At 44.1% G+C, this 20,864-nt stretch overlaps 1 protein-coding gene across 5 annotated transcripts in view; it reads left to right on the top strand.

Moving 5' to 3' along the window:
* The first annotated feature begins 2,911 nt into the window (after positions 1-2,911).
* The window catches only part of PAH (phenylalanine hydroxylase), a 33,494-nt gene continuing 15,541 nt past the window's right edge, over positions 2,912-20,864 (top strand). Inside the window, exons 1-4 of one of the 5 annotated variants that reach the window (XM_086887137.1) lie at positions 2,912-3,488; positions 3,661-3,787; positions 7,835-7,942; positions 17,713-17,896. In XM_086887137.1, the coding sequence (XP_086743263.1) occupies positions 3,746-3,787; positions 7,835-7,942; positions 17,713-17,896 (334 nt within the window). In that variant the 5' untranslated portion in view covers positions 2,912-3,488; positions 3,661-3,745. Of the gene's footprint in view, positions 3,547-3,660; positions 3,788-7,834; positions 7,943-17,712; positions 17,897-20,864 lie in introns of all 5 variants that reach the window. The other 4 variants (XM_023936828.2, XM_086887138.1, XM_086887134.1 and 1 more) reach the window with 4 other exon arrangements.

Genomic DNA, 20,864 nt, shown 5'->3' with positions numbered 1-20,864 from the left:
GGCTCCCGCGGGTCCAGCCGGGCGGTGCCGCCCGCTCTCCCCTGCCCTCCCCGCCCGCCGGGTGGCCCCATTGTGCGGCCACGAGTTGTGCGTCCGTCACAGCCCCGGGGGATAAATCACACCGAGCTGCCCTCCCGCACACCCCCCGGCGCCGCTTTTCGGAGAGCCGAATTTCTTGGGTGGGAGGTGGTTTGTTCCCGGCCCCTCCGAGGCGGTGGTCCCTGGCAGGAGGGGCAGCAGAGGGTTTGGGTGATGCCTGCGCAGGCCGGGAAGCCGATCCCCCGCTGGTCCCGGCGAGGGCAGGCAGAGGGGACAGGCGGGTCCCCGCTCCCGCAGCCGCCTCTGCCGTGAGGACACAGTGCCACCTCCCGGCCACCCGCGCCCAGCGCTGAAGGAGCCAGGGAAATCCGGGGAGGGATTGCAGCCTTGAGGTGTCAGGGAGCCCGGCTCTGCAGTGAGAGGGGATACGGCTGCGCCGCTTTGCCCGCACGATGCAGAGGGAGGTGCGGGGAAATGCTGCTTGTTTGGGGTGTAAACGAGAGCTACAGCATCCTGAGATCTCTGGCTAAATGCACACACGATATTGATAAGGGAGATGTGCCCCTGACACGCACACACACACACAAACTACCTAAAATACTCAAGAATCCTCATCTGGAAACTTTTCCCACAAGCTTCTCTTTTCACTAGAAAATCTCCCTTCCACTGCTCGCTGCTCCGTCACTGCTCCCTCTCATGCACTGGGACATCCTGGACCAGCAGGGACGGCAGGGAACCGCCGGCCAAGGATAGGCCCAGTGTCCTGGCAGGAGAAGGGACATCCTCACCCAGACACAAAGACTCACAGCTCCAGAGGAGCTGCCACTCTGCAAATGGGCAGCAAAGAGCAGTCTGAAGAGCAGCCAAAGTCCATGGCCCCTTGAACTTGCATCGTGCCGGCCAGGGGAGACTGCCAACTTCAGTGCAAAGAACTCTGTGAGCTGTGGCTGAGAGCACAGCCAGAAAGGACTACACGTGGTGTGTGCATACACAAAGAAAGTGCATTTTGGAGGGAGAACACATGTTTTTAGGCAAAAGCAAGGTGGGACATCAGTGCATATCTTCAAATGGTTGAAAGGAGAGGGAGTGCACGGTGCTGCAGCAGAAGTCAGGACTAACAGACTTAAAGCTGAGGTGCTCACACTGGCTGGGGAATCAGGCACATGAGGGAACCTGAAACACAAGTGGGAAAACCTGTCTGGCAGTGTCACTGCAGGGGGATGAACTCATGCTTGGCACGCTGAAGTAGCACTTCAAAGAGGACAGGGAAGATCCCGCAGTTTGGACTCTGAAAGGGCCCAAGGTAACAGCTGCTGATGCAACTGCATATTCCTAGAGTAACATCACTGGGCCCACACATACTCACACACCCCCGTGTACCACTTTGCTCCAAAACAAGAGAATTTGGGAATTCCTCCTGGCAAGATGGAGCCTTGTTTCCTCCAGCCAGTGCCTTTTGTGACCAGGCAGCCTCTGACAGTGCAGACTGATTAAACAGTGAACTGGTGGCAGTACACTGGTGGTATTATTATGATTGTGTAACAACAGGGTTAAGAGATAGTCTTGCAAAATAAATACAAAAAGCAGGGGGTAGGAGGCAAAATACATAATGACAAAGATTTGGCTTGAGCAGTATTTTGGGTATTTGATATTTCACTTTGTCTTGCCACTACCATTGGGTAGAGAGTGAACAGGTATAAGAAAAGGGATGGAGAAAGGGAAGGAACAAAGACCCAAAGCATGTAAAAGCCACAAAGAAGTAAAAGAGATATAAAAGACTAGTGTAAAGAGAAGGAATGAGGAAAGAAAGAGGAAGGCACAAACAGAGGAAAGAATAGTTTATCTCACTGAAAAATACATCAGGTGGCAAGGCATGGTGTGTGGGGAAAGTAAACAAGACTAGTTCCTGGAGTCTGACTTGTCCTGCACATGGGCTCTAATCAGAGTTGCCACCATTCTCATCTCATTGTTGTTTTTTTTTCCAATGTAGACTTCGTGTATCTGTGTCATGGATAGGGCTGTGCCTTGTGCTGCACAAACACAGGACACAAAATACTGGCTATTTAATGAATTCACTGGCTGAGTAGTTAACAAACAAGTAGTTTTTCTACTCCTGGAAATTACTGAGGATACTTTCTCCTACTGCTCTGTCTTTCCTTGCCCCATCCTACTGTCATATGAGCAATGTCCAGTGTGTTTAGTGTGCATCGTATTTGGCTATCTTGACCTGCCAGTCCATAACACAGGCTTGCTGATCACTTCAGAAATAACTTTCTATCCCTACAGGCAGCTTCAGGATGCACAAAGAAGCAGCTCTTCTGAAAAAGGTATGTATTTGTACCCAAAGCACTGAGTTACTGCAGATGCATATTATATAATTGATAATTTCAGTGGGATGAATTCTGACTCTACAGTCATGGGGTCCAACACAGATTTGGACTGAGAACCATGGAAATGGCTCCACTCAGTTTCCCCAGTGTAAGGCTGCTGGGTTTTTTGCATATGAACAATTTACAGTAAGTCTTTGCTAGTGTTCACCACTAGCACATAGAGAGGTGTGTGTAGTAGAGCTTCCCTCAAGGACAAAATAACTCTAAAGAGAATTTGTCTTCATCATGAAAATACAGCAAGATTACCCACCTTGGCACAATTTGTCTCTAAAAATCTCTTGAAGACTTCACCTTCCTAAATAGCAAGATAGATACTTGCCTAGTTGCTTCATTTTTTCACCTGCCTTCTGATACTGGGCTAGAGTTTTCTAATTTCCTTTACCCCCTTTGGTGATTCTTATTAAGCCAAATCTGGGCTCTTCCATATCAGTACTTTACTCACCTGAAATCATTTATATGTCCCACCCTGTTCCCCTTGTGCTGACACCATATGCAAGCACACTTACATCATCTTCAGTTCTTCCACATCTTCCTGCCCTGGAGCTCTCACCTACTCTTTCTTGCTCCTTTTTCTCCTTTACCTTCTTTCCTTTCCCCATGCTCAGGTTAATATCCCACTGTGAGGTTCCTGCAGCTAACTCCTAATTCATGTTTCCCTTGTACTGGGTGTCTCACTCCAGTGTCTGGTGAGCGGGGTGGTGGCTGCTGCTCTCTGACCTCTTTGGAAGCAGTCCCTGAGGCCCTATTAAAGGACAAATCCCTCAGCTGCTGTGCCTTGCCAGAGCCTTCCATGGCTGATGTTTGACATCCAAAGAACACATCCTGGAGAATGTCTGATGTCTGTCCAAGGGAAGTGACTCCGATGGGAAACCCACCTGAGGCTGAACACGCAGCTGCAGCGGGAAGGAACGGGCCCGAGACTGAACTGAAAACGATGTGTTGACGTGAAAAAATGAAAACAGCTGATGTTGATCAGGAGGAGGAAGGCTGTTAATTCAGAGCATGCTGCTCCTCCACGTTGGGTGCAGATAGAAACAATCTGCTGTAGGGCTGCTGCAGGCAGGCGTGGGGCTCACAGGGGATGGCCAGCGTGGAGCGGCTGCTTGGTGTGCCAGGGGTGGGTGGGGGGGGCGTGCAGGGAGAACGCCCCCTTGGCACGCTGTCCAGGGGAGGGAGCTGGGGAAGGGGGTGGCTTCGCCTTGCTTGCTCCACTTTAAATACCTTTGCACAGATTTCTGGCCACTGCAGTTAGGTCTGAAGGCTTCACCTGCTGTATTAAAGGGGCCTCCTGGTGTGGGCATTGCTGGCTCTGCAACATGGACTCACAGCACTGCAAAATGAATGGTGACTCTTCCCTGGTAAGTAAGGGGGTCTGTGTCTGCTTTTTGTAGAGGTGGAGGGATGTCCTGCCTCAGTCCTTCACTCCTATGCTTGTCCTCCACTCTCTGAGAGGCAGTGTGACTCCAGAGGGGAAGAATCAAGGTGGCCTCTTGTGATGCTTGGCCATACCTGAACAGTTTTGGCAGCCCCCATGCTTGTCTGCTGTTAATTGTGCTCACAAAAAGGCAGAGAGAATGCAAACAAACATTGCAACAGTATTCTTACATACATGGCAAAAAACCAAAGCATCAGCTTACTGGAGGTCTTAAACGTGTGTGATGTAAGAAAGCTGTCTTATTTTGTTAAAGGAAAACAGATGAAGTTATGTGTTCTTCTGGTGGAGCTTTTTGTTAAATTTTGTGACTCTCTTGTCCTCTTTTTAAATGTTTACTGACTGACTTTGAACTCTCTACTTTGGAAAGTACAGGAAAGACCTGAACTTCATGCCTTTGAATACAGACACTGATGTTACTGCAGGGGCAAGTGATGTAACCTGAGGCCAGCATGGTTAATTATTAGGACAAAATTCTGCACTTGTGTGTCCTATGCAATGCTGCTGAAGCTAGAGACAAGCTGCATCAGATATGCAAAAAAAGGGGCTTCTACTTTTTATAAGAGCAGAGATGCCTCTATTCCTATTGCTTTGTGTGCTGAGGCTGAACTCCCACAATATTTCTCTAGGGTCTCACCTTTCTGCTTAGCCAAGCTGTGTAATTGCTTGGTTCCAACGAACTGCAGTGATCAGCATTTAAATGCCTTAAGAAATCTGACTTGGAAAGTAGTTCCATGTTCACAAGTAACTTAGAAACCTTTTAATTTGAAATATTCCCCGCCCCCTCCCCCATGTTGCATATCTAGTAAGTTTGAAATGTACAGCAGACTGGTGAAAATTTTTGATCCTGGAAATTACAAGAAAAGCTTTCTCAGGCTTTATCAGTGTTGGAATTCACTCTAAAGGGCTTTAGCTAAATATCTCAGCAATGGATTAGAAGGCTGACAGGATTGTGTTATTGACCCCTAATACTGCCACCTGTGTCAGAATGGCAATACCAGTCTATGTGCAAAGTGGCTAACTAAAACTGCAGGTTTGTTGTGAGGTAAATTGCATCTACATACATCACTTTCTTTGAGATTGTATTAGGTCCAGGGATGGTTGTTCATGCTCATTAACTAGTTATTATTTTATTTCCTGGAAAAAAAACAGAGCTGGAAGAAAACTAGAGCTGAATTTACTGCACACTATAAATCACATACACATATCAAAGAAACAATGTTTCTACACAATAAAATTATTTCTTCAACTCTGAATCATAATCACAATAGTAACAGAAGAGTAGAACTACCCCAAAGCTGCAATTCCTCCATGTATGCTGAGGAATGAGAAGTTAAAGTCCAAAATAAGAATGGAAAAACTGATCAACAGTTAAAATATGCATAAGTACTACAAAAAGCTCAGCAATAACGTGAGTTGGCTGTGGTTTTGCTGCTATCACCTCCAGTGCATGTGTTGAGGATTATTGTCTGCAGTGTGTATTGATGCAGGCCACCTCCTTATATACTGACAAGAACTGGGTACCATGAAAACAATCATTTTAGTCTTCTCCCCCTTTGCAATTAAAGATGTCACCTCTGTGACAGCCTCAGGCATGGACTGATGCTTGTTAAAAGGCCTTCCAGGGAACTGAGTGCATATGCAGATGTGCAAGAAGTTAAGCAAGTATGAGGCTGTTTACAGCACTAGTGCCTACTCCCTACTACAGTGTGCCTTTCTCTTGAGCACCAATATAAATCAATTTGCAAGAATGGGAAAATGACTGAGGACAGATTGAAAGCAGCCGATCTCAACAAATCAAGGCTAGTGACCAATAAGTTTTGAAAGGTTTTTTTAAGGCTTTTTTGTACTAAGAGATCAGAATCATCAGAATTACCTTGCAGGACTTCAACTTTGCATTATATCCCTTGCAAGTATCCAAACCACAAATTCTTCATTTGTCACACACATTCAAGTCAAGCTGTCATATAAGTTGGTCCTCACAGCATGACTTGGCAAGAATATGTTAAATATATAACTGCATGATTTTTAGAGCAGTTTTGTTGCAGACAGTGAAAACCAAAATCTCGATCCATTGAACAGACAGTGGTGGAGCCAGTTCTGTCCTTAAGATCAGTTTTGGCTGTGGTGGGTGAAAACAGAAGGAAAAATCAATGCATGGACAGTATTTGAGATGACAGTTTTGGTCACGCTAACATAAAATTTCTGTACTACAGACGTTTGTTTTGACTTTTGCCAGACTCCTGTCATCGTTTTCCCTTGTGGTTGCTTGAGGTGTAAATGGGTTTCATTAGCCAGCTGACACATCACTTCCAGCTGCTTTTCCTCTTGGTCCTCCCCATGTCGGAGCTGGGCTGACTCCCTGGCTGGATGAGGACTCAGGAGACACACAGATGCTGCAGGAAGTGTCACAACTGAACAGGTGGCAATCTTCCTTCTGGTGCATAAAGCCAGCACTTCTACTACAGTTCCCACTAGAGGTCCCTCATAAAGCTGGAAGACGTTTGGAAAACCTTTTCAGCCTCTGGAAATAAAGCTGGATAGAAAAATGTGTGGCCAGTCTGTTAGCAGCTTCCTTGGAGATGGCTTGAAGAATCAGCATTATTTACTTTACAAAAGAAGGCAGCTCTTCATAGCTCTGCCTCAGGAAATGTAGGCCCACCAAGAACTTCATGGCTTCAGGGCAGCTGGGTTTGATCATTAATTTGTCTTCTGAAAAGGCTATCTCTACTGAGGACAATATTTGGGAACTGGGACTCTTTTTGCTCTGATTTATATGTTTAATTGTGCAATAGCCATAACGAGGGCAAGCTCTGCCCAAAAATACGGATCTTTATAAGGAATATTTGAATGAGTACCTTGAATCAAGCTTTAGCCCAGGACTTGTTACACCAGGACTCATCTGTGTTGCAGATGTCTGGTGTGATCTTTGAAATGCCAACCACAAGCAATTTGTCCAAGGCCAGTAAACGTTTTTTTAAAAATGAAATAAACAAGCAAATGAGATATTAATGTGGCCTCCAAAAGTTTGTGGTGGTTGTGCATCAAATGTATTCTGATATCAGAAAAATTAAGTACCATGCCAAGTACCCAGCTTTTAAGATCTGCCTCTACTCCAGGGCTCAGTTTAATCTTTCTGAAGTGGTGAAGTAGCTCTTCCCTGCTTAACAGGGCTTTTGTGAAAAGAAACACATGTAGAGACATGCAAAGACATTCTAGTAATGAGAACTGTGAAAATAACAAAAATAAACCTTTGAGAGTACTGGAAATTTCCTTTTGGAATTTGCACAGCAGAAAATCAATAAGAAAAAGGGAACAAATATAAATGAAAACACATCTTGCCCTAATTGAATCCTTACTCATTATGGGATTTAGGGAAGATCTAACTGTTTGCTCCAATAATTTTCTTTATTTTTTCCCTTTGGTTTTCTTTGCTTGATGTTATTTTGTTTTAAAATCACCTTCCATCCTTCCTGTGACTACCCCTCTCTCCTGGGGGTACCTGGAAGGTACAAGCAGAACTGAAGGGAAGCAGATCATGGTCTGCATCTCTGCACAGAGCACATCTACATTGCTCTGCTTAACCCTGAGTGCTGATGGAAGGGAAGCCTGAGGGGAAGGACTTTGCACTGTAGCTGAAACTGAAGTGCAGTAATATTTTCAGTCTTCCCTGAGGGATGAATCGAGGCAAGGATGGTATTAGGCTTATTTGCGTGTTCTTTTTGACTACCTTGCTCTCGTGAGGGCTCCAGTTTGAGGGAAGGGATTTGTGTCTCTACCACCATAAATCAGAGCAGCCCCACAGCTGCTCTGCTTCTCGCAGCAACAGTTGCCTTGATTCCCACTGGGAGCTGTTTTATACCCTCTTTACATCACTGCTGCTGTGCAAGAGGGAAATGGAGAAAGGCAAAACTGACTCCTAGGGTGAACGGTAGTCATTTTTGTCTGTGTATTTTTTTTTCTTTCCTTTCAGGAATCTAGTTATATTGAAGACTCCCCCAATAAAAATGGTGTGATTTCTTTGATTTTCTCTCTGAAAGAAGAAGTTGGGGCATTGGCTAAAGTCCTGCGCACATTTGAGGTAAAGATTTTCCTTCAGGTCTTTACAATTTTGCATTGCAACCACATTTTCTCGGGGTCTTGGAGATTTGGTTTGTGATTCTATTTCATTGCTATTACAGGGGAAATCAGCTTGCATTTCTTTTCTGGGCTTAAAATCCCTTAAAGTCTTGGAGAAGAGGTAGCTTTTTTAAACTAAAACCTCTACTTTTAACTGACGCAAGGGTGGGAAAAAATGCATTTTTTCCACTTAAGAGGGAAATATTTAATTATAACTGCTGTAGTAAGAGACAGGAGTAAGTTGGGCTGTAAGACTGACTTAAAACAAAATAATTTGCCTTATAACTTGTAAGGCAAATAAAACCTGCATGTGAGCCATGTGACTCCCAATGCACATTGCACAAGGTAATTCTGCTGGGGGCAGCTCTTAGCTCTTGTCCACCTCAATAAATCTGATATAAAAATTTCTACCATCTCCCACTTTCAGTACTTCTACAGAGTGAGTAGGGGGTGCCTACAGAACAGCATAAAATGATGACTTTTTTTTTATACCAGTGGGACTCAGTAACTTATGCTGAGTGATTTGAAAAGCTTTAGGGAAAAAAAGGAGCCATTTACCTTTCAGGACATTGTGTGCCTATTAATTCTTGCAGAAATATGTCCAGATATCATGAATATTGTTTGAAAAGCATGAAACCCTTGCAATTCAGGATGGTTGTGTTGCAACACACACAACTGTGTACTCTGTGCTCCCAAGCAAATACACTTTTATATTGGTTCTGTGGCTTTTTTTTTTTTTTTTTTTTTTGCGTAATAGTTGTGCCTGAAAACAGAAATTTCTTTCTAAAAAGTTGTGGCCTGCATATTTTCCATTCTTAAATTGAATTTACCAGGAAACGAAAGGTTATGTGTTATGGGAACAAAAGAAAAATAGGACATATTTGATTAACTAAGATAAAAGGAAATTCACACCAACAACAGAAGAGCAAGTCTGAATCTACGAACTGACCAGTAAAGTCCAGCAAAATGTCCATATGTCAGTGATGTGCATGTCTGTAAGTGAATTAATGAGACCAGATATTCTCTCATTAAATGCATTGCTGTCTACTAGCTAAATTGCTGCCAGCTCTAAAGAAAAAAATTGTAGAGGAGCTAGTACAGGAAAGAGAGAAGTAACCACTTCTAGGATGTGACTTTTCTTGCCCTGAAGCAGTTACCTAAACTAGGCCATCTGAGTCATGTTTTTTCCAAGTGACCCTGATTGCAGCTGAGAGGTTGGGACTCAGTTGGTTTTCCATCCCAACAAAGCCAATTCTTTCTGTGCTAAATTGCAGCCTCCTCCAGCATCAGGACTTGACAAGAGACCTGACGTAGCTGCTCTTATATCAGTTTTACATTTGGCATTGCAGTGGGAAAACGGATAGGTGGGTGGATGGGATTTAATGGTAGGAGAACAGCTCCTCAGGGCTGCTGTTAGGGAATTCCTGGTGTGAACCAGCTGCCTTTGGGCTGCTGTAACTCCATTCCAAGAACTGCACAGAGGTGTAAGTCTCACATACATGCCCAGCTGAGATAGCCTTCCCTCCTTTTCCACCTGGGCCATAGCTATGGTGCCTCAGAGAAGCACACTTTGTGTCCAGTGAATCCACAGCACAGACAGGGAAAGTGGTGATATGCAGGTGAAGAGTGGAAACAAACAGAAAGAACTTCAGGGATTTTTTTTGTCTTGTACTCCTTCACTGCCTAGCAACATTAACTGTGAGATGCTACAGGAGTTAGCTCAGATTCTCTGTGGGTGGGCTCCTTGGGTGGGGAGATACCCAGCCTTGTCCCCTGGTTTGTGTCATCAGCTTGTTGCTGGCTTGTGGAAATGCGGTGGGTTTGTCTCAGAGGGGCCCCACAGGAGGAGATGTGAGGATGACTGCTCCAGCTGTCATTGACTCACACAGCCACATGCAGAAGGAAAAGAGAAAACTGATGAGCCACAAATAGGATCAGACTGTTTCCAGGAGCAGCTGTGGTGCAGCAATTATTGACTTTGTGGAGGGGGTCCACACCTTGTGCAGCTGCTGGTGCTGATGGCCACGTGTTGCATGTCTGTAAACTTTCTGCTCCTTGTTGAGGCTGGGAGCTGCCCAGACTCTTGGCACCTCCCTGGGCACTCATGCATGGGAATGCAGGGAGTGAGCACAGCTCAACCCTCTCCTCCCAGCTTGGATTTGGGAGTGATTAAGGGATGCTGCCTCCAGCAGTGGCTTTGACAATTTTTCCTATTTTCTAGACAGTCTGTAAAACTAGTCTGGGATATGATGGGGAGAGGAGGAGTGTTGAATGAGCTGTAAATATAAAAGATTTGAAACTTTGCCCTCTCTCCCAGGGAAGGAATCATGGAAGCAAGATCAAGGCTAAGTCATAGGGAATTAAGGGGACAACTAAAGAAAGGAGAGATCTTGAGCTGCCATCAGCACACAGGATGTCTTTCTGTAGAGGAGGTTTCTGTATGGACCTGGGGAGGTTCATCCTCTCTTTGGTTTAAGAACTGAAAAAAAAAAAAAATGGTTACTTTGGGAATGTTGTTCAGCCACTCTTGAGTCCCTTCCTGGGATGCACATCCTGCCCATGTCCCACTCCTGTGCTGGGGTGAAACTGCCCAGATTTAGCCCCTGTCACAGCTTGTTCTCCATGGGCAGCAAGAGCCCAAAAGGTGTGCTCTCTAGGCTGGGTCTGCCCCTGGATATGATGAGGTTCAAGACTTCTGGCTCATCAGGCATTGTGGCAGGTAGACTCTCTACTCACCCACAAAGCAAACCACCCAGGAAAGGAATTGGTGTCCAGACACAGCCCAGATGGAAGGGGTAAGCCCCCATTACGGGAGCCAGGATGGACTGAAGGTAGGGGAGCCTCCCCCAGGTAGGTGGAAGCTCAAGGCTAGAGACTACAGAGTGTTCATGGCACAGAATTATGTCCTCTGAGACACCAAGTTTAAAAGAATTTCAATGTGTTTTTGGGAAAAATTAATGTTTGTTCTACTCAAACATCCCTCAGGTTGCTCATGCAGTTGGCAGAGTACTGCATGCTCTCACATTTGTTTTTTGCTCAGACCCAAACTCTAGTCTTCTGTTCATGTCCCAGTTGCACACAAGTATGTGGCTACAGTGACAACTTTTGTTTTTCCTGTTTTGCTTGAAGGTTTTTTTCTTGAGCTCCTCAATGAACTCAACTCTTTTTTTCTGTTGGCTTTATGTCCAAAAAATATTTGATTAATTCCAGTTTTTTCTCATGTTTACTCAGGAAAACTCATGTGAACACCAGACCTCAGTAGGATTCTAAGCTTTTCTGATCCCTGGCTCTTTTTCCTTCTCTCTCCTTAGCAAATCTTTGTCTGACTGCATGAATCTGTTCCTCCTGGACTGCTCTATGCCACTGCTGGCGGTACAGCCCCTGCAGCCACTTCTTCACCTGTCCTGTGGAGAGATGTGTCCACAGGGCCAGATTCACACTGTGATGTGCTGTAAAGTGCTAGCAGCTCAATCATGCTCAGCAGTAAGCAGATTGCTAAAACTGATTCCACTTTGCTTCTGCACTGACTGCTCTGTTTGTATATTGGGATGTGGCTGACATTCACTTTTTGCTTGTCAAACCCAATTGTTTTGTACTTGAAAAGTCCCTTTGTCACCTCTGTCCTCATTGCAGGCTTGAGGGTGGCTGTAGGGACAGCACAAACCCACCAGCAGGGTCTTCACACCAGCTTCACTTTAATGGGATCTGCTGTACTCTGAGGTACTCCTTGGTGCAGCCCTGTGCTGTTTGTGTTGTAGAAGATGACAGCTAGGTAGCCAAAAATAGAATAAATACCTTCATCTAAAACAGAACAGCACACATGAGTAAAATATCATGCTTAAAATCAGGAAGACAGAACAGTCATCATGAAATTTGTTTCTTTTTTTGATTCACTGGACACAGCAAATATGTTCTGAATATAAGCTGAGGTGAAAAAAAAGGAGAAATCTTCTAGGTTTTTTATCAAAACTGAAAAAGCAAAACTGAGCACTTTGACCCAAGTGTTACATGTGGTAGAAATATTTGTTTCTCTGTAGTGATAAAAGCCTATTGAAATTGAGGTAGCTTTTTAAACAACAAGTTCATTCTGAAAGAAAAAAGAAATTAAGAAAAACCCACATTGTTCCCCCTCAAAGATTGCCTTTTCTGTAGTTAAATTCATCATCAAAATTATCAGAAATATGGATTTTCATATAAAAAAAGGATTGCCTTCAGTTTCTAATTGCAGATTTTCCACATGAATTCGTAAATACACTGATTTTTTTCTGAAGTTCTTTTTCTGATGAATTTACAAGTAGTAGATCATCAGCTGTTTTATGTGGCAAACACTGGGATACATTAAAAGCTTGCTCAACCCATTGTCAGAGAGCAGTCTTCTATCTTTTCCTCACTGATTGGACCTTCTCAGATACAGAGCAGGACCTCAGTGAAAGGCACAGCCATCAGTGGGTAGGGCTCTAGCTCAAAAAAAAAAAAAAAGTTGATTTGCACTAAGTACTCCTGCTCCCAGAGTAAGTTACTGTCCCATCTGTCCCATGGGGATAAGTTCCTGCTCCTGGAAGGATGGGATGGGAGTAAGAGGCTGTACTAAAGGAGACCTGGCACTTCCAGAGTCAGCAGAGGTAACTGCTCTGCTTCTGTTTAGGAAGTTTATTCTGCAAGAAGTCCTACGTGACTGCTATCGCTTTGTCCCCTGGGAAGGTATTGGCTCTTTGGTGGTTGTTTCCAAATCAGGGGAAGAAAACAGTCACTTTGGCCAGGGGGTGTGTTGGGAGTGCCTACAGCGATAGGTGAACAGGCCAGGCTTGCCTCTACCACAAGATTGTTTTTTCATTACACTGTACATATGCACAGCGATGATCATTTCATTGCACTCTTCCAAATCCACATCTTTGGCGTTATCCCTCCTTTTCCTATGGCCACAAGAACGGGATTTCTTGATCTAAAGAACCAGCATGGGTTTAAAGAGAGGAGTGTCCTCTTCACAGGTACTTATGTAATGTCAAATGCTGTCACGTTTTTGGTTTGCCCTGCTCCACGTGTTTTGTAGCAGATTCTGCTGCAAGCCTCATATGGAATTTCAGGGCTGGGTTAGAAGTGCTGAGTGATGGAAACCAGGGGCTGCTCCAGGCCAGCTGCCCTCTCGTGCTCTTTGCTGGCAGTGACCTCTTCTAGGACACTTTTCCTCCAGGAGTTTGGAAGGAAGACCCTAGCAGCTGGGAAGGAGAAGATGGGGAAGCACTGTCTCCAGATGAGAAGCAGGCTCTTGGACAGTAAAGCTGAATCAAATGGCTGTCTTTGCCTTTGCTTTGAGAATCTATGGCTGAAGGCACCACTGTAACTTTCTAAGTCCTCTGATACATGAAAATTAAGCGCTGAGTTTATACTTGTGCTTCTGAAAGTGTCCTCCCTCATGAAACCCTGAACTATACCATGGCAAGGATTAAAAGAACATGTAATCTCTTTTTTTTTTGGTACCAGAAAGTGCAAGTAAAATCTTTCTTTTGGAAGATTTTTACCCAAATTCTCACTTAATGTTTATTAGTTGCACCATAGTGTGGTCAAAAGTTCTTCATTCGGTAACAGTGTGGGATCTCCTGATGAAGCCAAACTTAATTGACAACAGTCATGAAAACAAACTGCAGCTGGATTTCACAGCTGTAATTAGTTTGAGAACCAGCTATAGGAGCATTTAGTAATTAGTGAACAGAAGGATGAATGAGTTTCATGGGAAGTAATAACTCATATTTTCAGAAGATATCTGTCCCTACTGAAAGCTTCCCTGTGTAGCTATGAACACCCAACTTTCCTTTTCCAGTGACCAGGCCATTAAACAGAGGGTGGGACTAAATTCTCTTGGCAGTGACCTCAGTGAGACTGCCAGTGTAGTGCAGCACCAGTCTGCTTTTCTCTTGCTGGTGTGGGCAGCTGCAGCATAGGTGGTGCTCAGTAAAGATGGAATAACTGGAATAACCTGGGCAAGGGGCTGGAGCTGCTTCACAGACTCTGAAAGGGAGCCAAGGCTGAAATCCAGCACTGTGAGGTAAGGCAGGAAGGGACATGGGCAATCTCCTCCCTACATCCACCATTGTTTCTGTTTTAAATTGATATTTGTATCGCTGCCCCCTTCTAACTCAGTTAAAACTAATTCTAACTTGATTTTGGAGCTCCAAGAATGTCTTGAGACTTCCTTCTCTAATGGGCAGTGATAGAGGTACAGTTGAATTGGGTGTTAAAATAACAAAAGCTGAGTTTTCCACCCCTAGGACTGAGGGTTTTAAGAAAAAAAAACCTACAGCAGACACATGGTTGTATGACAGGATGAGTCAATAGGGGAGAGATTCAACCTCTCCCATGGTCACAAACCTGAAGAGGAGAGAAGTCCCAACCTGCTCTCCAAGTTCCTTGCAGCTGCAATGGGTGGTGGGATGAATTCAGCAAAGACATGTCTAATCTCACTCCATGGGCTCATCTGATTCCCACCAGCTCTAAAATAGGAAGGGCAGAAGAGATCCATGTTCATAATTCAGGTGGCAATCCAGCCACAAATATGTGACAGCTGACATCTTCCAAAGGTGTTAGGAGTTAGGTTCCATCAACAAAAAATAGCTCATATAAATGGAAAAATTTTTATTAGCTGACTTTTGAAGACATACATTGTCAAGAGGTCAATCTCTACTAAAAACAGAGATTGAAAACTGCCTAAAATGTACAACTGAACCAAAAAAATACCTCTATTCTCCTTTCTCAGGTAAATATTTGTCTCCAGAAGTTTGAGCTTTAAAGAAAACATCAGCTATTGGGAGAAATGTGATGCAATAGCAAGATTTGGCAACATCAAGGATACAAAAAAGTCCTGAACAATGTGAAACTATGAAGATTAAACACTAGATGGAGTAGTTGGACTAGAATGAAATTGAGACTTGTATTGTAAAGCAACTCTAGTAACAGAGCCACTGTAAATATTTTGAAATCAAGGGTTTAGTAGCAAGGCACAGCACGCAAGAACACATTTCTCCAGGAGTGCCAGTTCAGGGAATTGGACATATGCTGCTGGATTCTTGCTCTTAAAACAGTCACCAGAAGGGTTCTCCCTTCAGTTTCGCTGTTGTGAAGTGCTGAAGTCTCAGCACAAAGAGGTAACAGGTTGGCTCTGCACATTGCTGAGTGGCAGGTATCCCTCAAATAAACAGCAAAGCAGCTTGGTACTCTGTGGGAAGGTGTTCTGCTTCTCTCAGGTGTAAGAAAGGAGGTAACTCTCTTTGTGGGCTCCTTCTTCCATGGGCTCCTTCCTCCATCTTCTTTTCCTCCCTCCCGCCTCTTTGTCTCAGTATTAGGTTGTGATAGTTTGAGAGGTATTGGTACTCCTGCTGCCTTAAGCATGTCTCGTGTCCACCCTGCAGTTTGTCTCTTCATTCCCAGCCCCTGCATCATTCCATTCATTTGGGGGCATTGCTGTCTGTGCAGCTGCTCACTGAGCCCAGCTGGAGAGCTGGTACAATAGAAGAATCACCTGATCAAAAAACAAAAGGATATAGTTTAAGGAGTTTTCAGCCCAGAGAAGAGAAGGTGCTGGAGTGATCTTATTGTGGCCCTCAAGTACTCAGAGGGGTCCTGTAAGAAAGAAAGATGGGGACAGAGTTTTAGCAAGGCCTTTTGTGATGGCACATGGGATAATGGTTTTAAACTAAAAAGTGTAGATCCAGACTAGGCATAAGGAAGCAAACTTTTAGGATGAGGATGCTGAGACACAGCAAAAGCGAAGCAGCTCCCTGTGGCTGCTCTCTGTCAGGAGCTCCCAGTGCCTCACCACACGGATGGGACAATGTGCAGTCTGTTTGGGAAATGGCTTTGGAGGCCTAAAACAAACTGTCCCTGGGGCCAAGGACAGTGCTGCCCATTCTCTCCCAAGAACAGCATCTCTTGAGCGCAGCAGTTGGTGAATGTGCTTTTGACCTTTTCAACTCATTGTATTGGTATCTAGCCAAACAGTTTGAGTTCATCTGTAGTGTGCAATGCTCAGGGAACAGAGTAATGACATATATGTTTCCTACCAAGGAATAAACTGCCTTTTGTGGAGGAGTAAATCAGTCCTTTGCTGCTGATTGCCAGATGCCCTCCAGCGCTGTGCAAGCACTGAGAGGAGCAAAGAAAACCCTAAAAAGGCTTAGAAAGAGGGATGTACAGTTAAAAAATCTTCCCTTTTTCTTCCTTGTAGGTCAAAAGTAGATCCTCACAGTGTTACTTTGTGGAAGAAATCCTGATCCCACCGTAGCAGGAGATTAGACATTGACAGCAGCAGGGCCATCCCTTTACCCCATGGAGTTTGGAGCCATCTTTAGCTTGAAAGACAAAAACCAAAAGTTTCTCCAGGGATGCTGATCACCATGTGTCAGCCCCTCTTGACTCTTCTGTGGGTAATGATTTTATGATTCTGTGGTTTCAGGCCAGGCCCGGCCCAGATTTTGTCCAGAGATTTGTGTATTCCTCCCAGGGGACAGAAGTCCAGACCTGGCCATGGCATGCTGTGTCTGCAGCAACAGTGTGAGTGTCAGGAAGGTCAGGTGGCAAAATCGATGCCCATAGAAACCTGTTTGAAAGGTTTTCCTCAAAAAAAAAAAAGGAAAAAAAACCCCGGTGGTTTCATATTCAACTTATAGTGCTCAGTAAAACATTTGAGTTAGTTAACAGGGGTAGACTTTTCTTTTGTACTTTCTGGTTTTGTTTTGTTTTGTGTTTGTTTTCCTGAACTTTTTTGTTCAACTGCTTACTTGCACTTGCAACTTACACATCGACATGGCAGCATGTCTGAGGTCAGGCTCCCACTGGCTGTAGTTGTCAATGCTACGGGTGCCAATGGTCTCTTTCTTCAGAGCTAGGAGACACTGCTGATGGTTAGCAAAGATATTTGGTGAGACAGAGCTTGAATTTCTGAGATAAGAAACTCCTTCTCTGTGAGGGTGATTAGGCTCATGAGCAGTTGCTCAGAGAGACTAAAGAGTCTCAAAACTTGACTGGACATAGCCCTAGGCAATCTGCTCAGGCAACCTGAGCAGATTATTGTACTTGCTGATCTCCAGAGGTCCCATCACCAACTCTGTGGTTTAGAACATCATCTTTTTATTTGTACAAATGTAGGCTGCCTTTTTTTGGTGCAGATCCATGTTTCCCTTTGGATCTTTGCCCAACAGCTGCTCACAGCACTGGAAACTGTGCAGGTGGCCTTGCAGGTGACTGTGCAGAGGTTTGGCAGAAGCTTATCTCACAGGGTGCCCAGCTGCCTGCTCATCTAGTCTTCTGTCAAGATGCTCATCAAAACAGCATTCAGTTTCCCATGAGAGGATGCTCTACAGGTGGAATGCCTCCTTCCTGTGTTGAACCTGGGGAAATGTCTCTGTCAACACAGACAAGCTCTCATTATGTGCTTGAGGTACTGGAGTTGCCATTTACAATAGAAAGCCTGTTTACAACTTATATTCTGCTTCCACCTTCCTCTAAGCCTTCAGTAGTGCCTAGTGTTTGTGATGGTGCTCTGTACAAGGGTGAATCCCACATATTTCTCATTCTTCCTTTCTGTTTCTCTCTCTGTTGTGAAAGTCCTCAAGTCCAGTGGATGCTTTTGGGTTATTTGGATGGTACAGTATGGTTTGTTGACTGACACGTGTATTTATTCAGTCTTTGTCTTATTCCTTCCCCCAAGAACTGTGGGATCAAAATTTCTCCTTCTTATAGGAAAAAGGTATAAACTTGACCCACATTGAGTCCCGACCTTCCCGTCTCAACAAAGATGAGTATGAATTCTTCATTAACTTGGAAGGCAAGAATGTCCCAGCACTGGACAAGATCATCAAGTCCTTGAGAAGTGATATTGGAGCGACAGTTCATGAGCTTTCACGAACTAAGAAGAAGGACACTGGTAAGGATATGCTGACAAGGTTAACATTGACTCAGACTATGTCACATACTGAAATTACTTTTTTTTTCCCTGCAGTAAAGGAGATCCTCTTGGGTCTTTATGATTACATTTGTCTCTGTATTTTCTATACTGTAAGTTTTTCATTTGGAGATTTTATGTCAGTGTAAATTTTTGCCACGATTCTGACTAGAAATCAGAAATGGGAAACTAGGAAGGCTTCACCACCCACTTTGGTGGGAACAGGACTATCTTGCTATTACTGTAAGAAATCCCAAGGAGGTCAGTTGCAGTTCTGCCTTCAGAGGGAAATAAGGAATGATTTTGTGAGTTGTTCATGTTCCTAATTCTCAGAAATTTGCTGGAGTTGAGGCTGCTTGGTGCAGTGGTGGCTGCCCAGCAGATAGTCTGAGACAGACTTAAATGCCTTTTCAGATAACAGATGTGATTTTAATAGGATTTCAGACTTTAAATACTTTAGGTCTGGATCTTCCTCTTCCTTCCTAGGAACAACATGAAAGGACATTAATACCTTCTTGAGATCAGTGCTCATAATCCTTTTACCGTTTCCTTTGTGTCCTACCCATGACATTACATTTGAAGATGAAAAAGAAGAAGGCAGATTCTCTTTGGAGTCAGTTTTCTCCATTCATAGACAAAGGGACAAAAGGTTGATTAGGTGATTTATGATCATGTCAGATTGAAGAGGTTCACTTTTGGGGGCTTTTTTATTTTCAGAAGAAAGATGGAGGACCTACTAGGGCGTAACATTAATTTTCTAGTTACTATGAAGAAGTTAATAATAGATTTTACTAAATAATAAAGTTGCCTATAAACATATGCCAGAATCAGACAGAGATACAGCTCTAAATATCCTCCTGGAAAGTCTTGCATGTGAAATTCTGACCTCACAGAAGTCAAAACTCCTGTGGTCAGCTGTAGGATTAGGATTTCACTGCATGTTACTGTGTTGATCAAAGGAGTTTTTGAGCTAGATTATCCTGTCAGTGCTTCAAAAAGGGACTTGATCCTCTTCTGTCTGAGAGGATAACTTGTATTTGTTTGTTAGCTTCAGAAATAGTATAAAATGGGAACAATTTATTACTGAGGAGGGAGAGGAAGATTGATATTTCTTTTTTCCCTTTTTCATTTTTTTTTTTTTTTAAATTTCAACTCCTCTCATGAGTAATAAGGGTCCAGTCCAGTCAAACTGAAATCCCCAAAGGACCGTATTTCGAAAGGTCAAACAAGCCCTGCTTAGGGAATGAACTGTGGGTGGCAAATCCTGGGCAGAGGCAGCTACAGGGGCCGTGTGAGATGGGAACAGCCCGAGCTGTAGGAAGTGTGGTGAGATGCTGTCCTTTATCAGTGATGGCATCAACAAATAACAGACTTTGTGCTGCATTTTAGGCCAGCTTGTCTTTCAAATGTATTCTCCTGGCAAATCTGGTCATAGTCCACAGACGTGCTTGTGTGAAATCTTATTCCCAAAACACAGAACAAGAGCACAATGCCTCCAGGGAGCAAAATCTCAGACAGATGGTTTATGGGGATGTTGCCACACTCGTCTCAGTGGGCAGGTAAAGGCTGGGAAGGTTTTTCTTCCAGAGGCAGTCTGGAATCCCAAGGGACTTATTCTTTTACTGCTGCCTAAGATGCTCTTATTTCTTCCCTGCTAAAGATTTTGCTCCTGCTCATGATTTGAGGAAGAAAAACGGTATTTTTCTGTTTCCTGTGGGAAGTACACAGTCCCTTTCTTGGGGCACTGCTTTGTGGGCACTCAGAGGAAACTTCTTTGTTCTGCTTCTTCTGTATAGCTCAGTGTTAAACACTGTGTGTATGTGTTTTCTTGGGCTAGGGATAAAGGAATGGCTTCTTTTTTCATTTTTTTCCTTTTTTTTTTTTTTTTTTTGGGTCACTTTAGCTGCTTTTAGTAGCTTTTCTCCACTAAATGCAAAATTTAATTGACACATTTAAATATCAGTTTTGATGATACAGTTACACAGTTACAAATATCAGATTAGGATCACCAGTGAAATTTTAGGTGAGGGTAGGCCAGAAAAGTGCTCTAAATCCAAATGTAGCTTTAGAACTTCAGACGAGTAGGACAGTCAGCTCCTGGGCCAAAAGCTCTTTGTGTAAATGGAAAGATTTGTTGTAAAATCACAGTGCATCACTTAATGTCTCTTTGTGAAAAACAAGATGGGTGTCTGCAGTCTACTTGGAGCCCATGAATAAAAGTAATTAAATATTATTCTGTTGCAGCATTAGGGATATGCAGACAATTTATTGCATTTCTGAAACAAGCTGGGAGCTGAGGATCTGTAGGGGCCTTGTTTGCTAGACCCTGAGGCTGGCCAGAGCATTTGAGACTGTTTAAAAAAGGGCTAAACCTGGGCCTTGAACTGCTATAAATTGCATAGACCTGTCTTTGACCCTCCTCACAATGGTCCAAGTGGAGGATTCTGCAGAAGTCCTCGCTGCCCCTGCTTTGCTGCCTCTCATATAAATGGCTTATTAGCATTCTGCTCAGCATTTGACCCCACGGTAATTTGGTCACCACTTGGGTGTCCAGCACCATCCCATAAATGCTGCTGCTTCACTTACAGACAAATCAATATTTATTACTGATCAGCCCACGTTTGCTCCTCAGACCTTCACAGAGGGCCAGTGTTGCAAGAGCTCGCCCTGGCAATTCATTAATGGCTGTGCAGACAGACAGCGAGTCTGGCAAACGGGTGGGAGGAGGATGTTGCAAACAAAATACGGGATAGATTTAGCCGGGGGTAATTTGATTTGATCTTTTGAATAGTTTCTGGGAGGGCTGGGGACAGCATCCTGGCACATCACATCTAGGCAGAAGACCCACCAGTAGCCTTTTTTCACCCTGGACCTCGATGTGAGGGCTGTATGGACTTTATGAAGTGTTTGCCCCAGAACTGTGTTCAAAGTTGTTGATTCTTGCTTCCTT

The sequence above is a fragment of the Cyanistes caeruleus genome, chromosome 4 (genome assembly GCF_971803275.1).
Source record: "Cyanistes caeruleus chromosome 4, bCyaCae1.hap1.1, whole genome shotgun sequence".
In the NCBI taxonomy this organism is placed as follows: domain Eukaryota; kingdom Metazoa; phylum Chordata; class Aves; order Passeriformes; family Paridae; genus Cyanistes; species Cyanistes caeruleus.
Note: the sequence above shows the minus strand (reverse complement) of the source record. Positions and strands in the feature narration are given on the sequence as shown.